A 5,585-nucleotide genomic window follows, 5' to 3' on the forward strand; every position below is an offset into this window, starting at 1 on the left:
TGCCACCGTTCTTGCTCTCCTCGCAGCAGCATGCTTGGTCTCTGCCCAATCTCATCTCGACAAACCAGTCCACGATGCCTTCCTCATCGAACGTATCAATCGTGATTCCAGCGTTGGTTGGACCGCCACCAAATATGCCAAATTCAGCGACATGAGTCTCCGTGATGCTCGTAAAATGTTGGGTACCGTTCTCATTGATCCAGTGCATAATCTTCCAAAGAAGAGTGTCTTGAGTGCTCGTGCTCCAGCTCAATCCTTTGATGCTCGTACCAAATGGGGTAAATGTGTCCATGCCATTCGTGATCAACAACAATGTGGTTCCTGCTGGGCTTTCTCTGCCTCTGAAGTCTTGAGTGATCGTTTCTGTATTGCTTCCAATGGAACTATTGATGTCATCTTGTCTCCTGAATACATGCTTCAATGTGATACTTCTGACTATGGTTGTGATGGTGGTTATTTGAACAATGCTTGGAATTTCTTGGCTACTACTGGTATTCCAACTGATAATTGTGATCCATACACTTCTGGAGGTGGTGATGTTGGAAGCTGTCCAACTGCATGCAACAATGGTGCAGCAATCAAATTGTACAAGGCCAAGAATCCACAACAATTGAATACTATTACTGACATTCAAAATGATTTGCAACAAAATGGACCAGTGCAAGCTGCCTTCTCAGTCTATCAAGATTTCTTTTCATGTAAGTTTGGGTTATTTGAGTGAATGACGATGATCAATGTATTTATGAAATGACTTGTCCATTTTTGGAAAATGTTGGCGCTTCATTTACAACTTTGTGTGAACATTTACACACAGACAAGAGTGGTGTTTATAGACACGTGAGTGGATCATTGGCTGGTGGTCACGCCATCAAGATTGTTGGTTGGGGAGTTACTTCTGACGGACATAATACTCCATATTGGATTGTTGCCAACTCGTGGGGAGTTGACTGGGGTTTGGATGGATTCTTCTGGATTTTGAGAGGAAAGGATGAATGTGGAATAGAAGACAATGTTTGGAGTTCAGGAGTTTTACTTTAAAGCAATTGATTTACTTGTAGATTTTGTACACGATGATAGAATAAATCCAAGAATTTTTACGTCAATGACCAAACAGCGCTCATTCTCTTCTTCATCTAAGGCTTCATCAAAGCCTTCCTTGCTCAACAAACAATCAGTCTCTAACCAAGTTCCGTTTCAAAACAATGATGAAAAGAAAGAGAATGTTTCTCCTCAATACACTACAAACAGTCGTCTTGAAAATAGTCATAATAGGGTTCTCATGAAAGACGAGAATAGAATTGTTCAAGTGTACGTTGCCCACCGTCTTGAATCCTCTGCTCTAGTGAAAAGAAAGGTACCAACCACTACAAAAAGAAGGTACTAACAAAATATCTAGCCATGTTTTGGGTGAAAGCATTGACAAGGTACAAGCAAGAAAATGAAGTAGAATATAGGAAATACATGCCAGAGATTTTATGTCACTCTTCTGTTGTGTATGGGTGGGGTCATGATTTGCATCATTGACGCGTATTGAAATATGTTCATGATTAAGATCCCTTGTTTGTGACAACTAACGAATTAAATGTTTCTCTTGGTTGGGTGACCTAAGTGTATCATGTTTGGAAATAAATATTAATTTTAATTGAATTCAACGCTTTATCACACAGAAATTGATCCATACATATAGACTTTGTACAAGTGTTTAACACTTTTGACTAGAAGATGGCATACAACCATCATATCACCATTTTCTGTACAATTGCTTCTCAGTAAGCATTTGAACGACTTGGTCACCCTACATGCCCTACATGAACAAATCTTTACAGTAAACACCAAGTCCAAAACCAAGTCCGAATACGACAAAGAGAGGATTCAACGATCCCATAGAGGTCATCCAAGGCCCAGGACAAACGCCAACCATTCCCCAGCTCACTCCAAAAATAGAGGCTCCCCCAACAAGTTTCCAATCAATGGAATTCGATGTTGGCATGTGATATTTGGCAGAAATTGGTGGTTTTTCATGATGGGAAGATTTTGGCAACACATACTTTTGGAAAACAAACATGCTTGGTAGAATGGCGAATATGGCTACACAGAATAAGGATGGATCGTAATATTCACCTCCAATATCAAAGAATCCAAGTACTTTCATTGGATTGGTCATGCCACTCAGTGCCAATCCCGATCCAAACACCAATCCATTGTAAAAGGGCAAATAAAAGTCCAAAGTTTGTTTCGCATGGTCACTCCATGAATTGACTCGTCTCAAAATGAAGGCATAAATCGAAATGAGTAATAAAAAGTAAATGAAAATTAATACTGCTCTCTCCATATTTGGGAATGCCATGAACGGCTTGTCTAATTCCACTCCTTGACCTACATGAATCAAATTCTGAGCTATAAACTCAATACTTTTCAAATACTTGACAAAAACAAAAGCAACTGAAGAAAACACCATGGTAGAGACAAAGCCTCTCACAGAAAGTCGTGCAATTCCACAAATCATCATTCCCGATGTACATCCACTTCCTAGCTGTGTTCCGAATCCACTCAACACTCCTGCCACCAAAAACAAGATCCACACTGAAGGAGAAGAGAGCCAAACAGATGAAACATGAACAAAATGATCAGGAGCCATCTCTAGAAACCACACTGTAAATCCTGCAATCATTAAACCAAAAATGTAGAGAATTTTGTGAGCCAACTCTTCTTCCGTAACATGAGGCGATGATGATGGCAGTATCTTGTTTTTGAGTCCACGGAATGCACATCCGGCAATTCCACTCATACCTGAAATTCGTCCTTGAAAATAGGCATAGGCACTTACGGAAGCACCAATCAATAAGCCTCCGATGCTCGATTCAAAAGGTGTAAATACCATATCCACTGCGAGGAATGTGCTATTATTATTGGAAAAGAATCACCACACTTGTAGAGGCAATTTATAATGTCGTTAAAAAGAATCGGATCGATGGCGTGGCGAGCGATTTAATGGGAATTTGAATTGAGGTATTTTTTTTTCAGAGTGTCGGCGAAATAATCTGCCGCAAGAGATCCTTCTTGGATTTACAACTTCATTGAGGACCAGAAATATTTCAGAAATGCTTCTTGTGGTGATAGATAGACATTCATTGATGAGGATGTGAAACCATATTGTGTCCATTTGCTTTTGAATATTTACAAGAGAGTCAAAATGAATGGAGGGGTCATTTTCATCAAGAGAAAGAGTTGTAATTCTTGGCATTTGCAACATGAAGGACTTGCCAATGTGATTTTCTTAAAGTGTGGCTGTTCTTTTTGTTCTTTGGGTGTGGGAGGACGTTATGACGATACAACTTCCTCTGCGACTCATAGTGATTCATGGGAAGCGAAATATGCTCTTGTGATCCTTTTTCGAAAAAGAAAACACAGTAGTCGGAACGTTGAATGGCCTTCACATAACATTGACAATTATTTTGAGTCAGTTTTCAAACCATCCAAAAACTCCACGGCCAACAAATTCACTCCCAATGCCTTTGGTCAAGAGTGGGTCAGATCTCACGTCCCAAAGGTAGATTCAATTTTTTTTGACTCCCATTCAAGAGAATTCTAAACTTTGTCATACTGAAAGAGATGGAATTTGTATTCCACGTGGAGTGATTACAAATGAGGCCAACATTGATTTAGGTTTTATTCAGCAAATATGGCATTGCTGTGGAGAGAATGTTCAGAAAACGAGAGAAGCATTGTGATTTTCCAAAAAGTGCGAAAAAAAATCGAGTAAAATCGAAAACGACTTGCTCAAATTCGGTCAACCGAGAATTCAAGAAATCCATGACACCTTTTCACCTTCAGGAAATTGTGGACAAGATGCAAGAAACAACTATGGTTAAAGCATTCAAGGGCATACAGGATTTAATGGAAGATGGTGAAACTAAGGATGATGATTTCATGGATCCCGAAGATGATGATGATGATGATTTGAAGGATTATGAAGAGGATGACGAGGATGACGATTTGATCGATTTCCAAGATGGTGTCGACAAGGAAGAACAATCATCGAACAATGATGGTCATTCTAATCCACCAGTGAATACTAAACCAAGTCAAGTTGAGAGAAAAGTTTGTGGAACCTCCATGTTGAGAAATAGTTTTCAAAAACATTTGGCTCAGCACGCCATGGCGGTCTCCAAAATCCACAAAATGTATCGTTGTGCGATCTGTGATGAGTGTTTTAAAACACAACAAGACTTAGGAAGTGAATTCACACAATTCTTTGCTTGTCAAATGTCAGACTTGTGAAATGCTGGATTTAATTGAATCTAGTTGAGCGCAGGTCCAATGGAAACATTGTTTTATTGTCAAAATCAGGTTCACAAAGAGCCATCTTCAATGCTGCCATGATTTAAAGTAAATCAATTGCTTTAAAGTAAAACTCCTGCACCCCATACGTTGTCTTCAATTCCACATTCGTCACTTCCTCTCAAAATCCAGAAGAATCCATTCAAACCCCAAGATGGTCCCCAAGAGTTGGCAACAATCCAGTATGGCTTGTTGGAAACACTGTCCACACCCCAACCAACAATCTTGATAGCATGACCACCCAACAATGATCCAGAAACGTGGTGGTAGACACCAGACTTGTAGCTCATAAAGTCACGGTAGACGGAGAAGGCAGCTTGAACTGGTCCGTTAGCTTCCATATCAGCCATGATGGATGGAATGTCGTTCAATTGTTGTGGGTTCTTTGCTCGGTACAACTTGATGGATCCACCGTTTTGACAAGTGCTTGGGCATGCAGCAACATCTCCATTTTGGGAAGTGTAAGGGACACAGGAATCAGTTGGAATACCAGTAGTAGCCAAGAAATTCCAAGCATTGTTCAAATAACCACCATCACAACCATAGTCAGAAGTATCACAAGAGACCATGTATTGAGGAGACAAGACAACATTGTCTTTACCAGTGGAGGCAATACAGAAACGATCGGACAAGACTTCAGAGGCAGAGAAGGCCCAGCAGGAACCACATTGCTCTTGATTACGGATTGGGTGGACGCAATTTGGCCACTTGGTTCTTGAATCGAAAGCAGCTGGAGCACCAACGAGAGGAGCAATAGTCTTCTTTGGGAGCATGTCAGCAGTTCCCTTTTGAATGAGAACAGTTCCGAGCCTCTATAGATAGGTGTGCCCATGAGGAGAAAGGAGGATTCGTGAATAATAACATTCAATCAGCATCACAGAATCATTCCACATTTCGCGAAAACGGAGAATATGGACGAAGACCACATGTGTGCAACACAGGTTAATGTGTTGTCAATAGCGAGTCAATAGTCATCATCATGGGAATAATTTCAAATATCAACAAATGAAAAGTAGAGAACGAACGAACAAAGGAACAAAACCAACACGAAAAAATCAGTACGATTGAAACCAATTCAAAACATTTCTATCAACACGACAATAAAAATATTCATCATCAACCTACCTTTCTGAATTCACCCAAAGTCATCTTTTCAAATTGTGAGTAGGAGGTAGCCTTCCATGCAACCTTTGGGCTATTGTTGATCTTATCAATCAATACTCTATCATGGACTGGTTCGTTCA

General features: G+C 40.1%; 4 protein-coding genes across 4 annotated transcripts in view; 2 read left to right on the forward strand and 2 right to left on the reverse strand.

The window, feature by feature from the left end:
- FDP41_005698 (uncharacterized protein) overlaps positions 1-1,038 on the forward strand; it is a gene marked incomplete at both ends in the record, with an annotated part of 1,268 nt that extends 230 nt beyond the window's left edge. The window contains 2 exons of the mRNA XM_044709250.1: positions 1-698; positions 815-1,038. The exon at positions 1-698 is cut by the window's left edge and continues 230 nt beyond it. Coding sequence (XP_044559998.1) covers positions 1-698; positions 815-1,038 — 922 coding nt within the window. The remainder of the gene's footprint in view (positions 699-814) is intronic.
- A 766-nt stretch (positions 1,039-1,804) lies between these two features.
- On the reverse strand, positions 1,805-2,881 carry FDP41_005699 (uncharacterized protein; the record flags this gene model as incomplete). The annotated part of the gene is made up of 1 exon (XM_044709251.1): positions 1,805-2,881. The coding sequence occupies one exon, from the start codon at positions 2,879-2,881 to the stop codon at positions 1,805-1,807; it is 1,077 nt and encodes a 358-aa protein (XP_044559999.1).
- Positions 2,882-3,193: 312 nt separating this feature from the next.
- On the forward strand, positions 3,194-4,281 carry FDP41_005700 (uncharacterized protein; the record flags this gene model as incomplete). Its single annotated transcript, XM_044709254.1, has 2 exons — positions 3,194-3,550; positions 3,667-4,281. 2 exons carry the CDS (start codon positions 3,194-3,196, stop codon positions 4,279-4,281), a joined length of 972 nt encoding a protein of 323 aa, XP_044560000.1.
- Positions 4,282-4,403: 122 nt separating this feature from the next.
- On the reverse strand, positions 4,404-5,490 carry FDP41_005701 (uncharacterized protein; the record flags this gene model as incomplete). Its single annotated transcript, XM_044709255.1, has 2 exons — positions 4,404-5,153; positions 5,467-5,490. The coding sequence occupies 2 exons, from the start codon at positions 5,488-5,490 to the stop codon at positions 4,404-4,406; spliced, it is 774 nt and encodes a 257-aa protein (XP_044560001.1).
- Between the last annotated feature and the right edge of the window lie 95 nt (positions 5,491-5,585).

The sequence above is a fragment of the Naegleria fowleri genome (genome assembly GCF_008403515.1).
Source record: "Naegleria fowleri strain ATCC 30894 chromosome Unknown tig47, whole genome shotgun sequence".
Classification (NCBI taxonomy): domain Eukaryota; phylum Heterolobosea; class Eutetramitea; order Acrasida; family Naegleriidae; genus Naegleria; species Naegleria fowleri.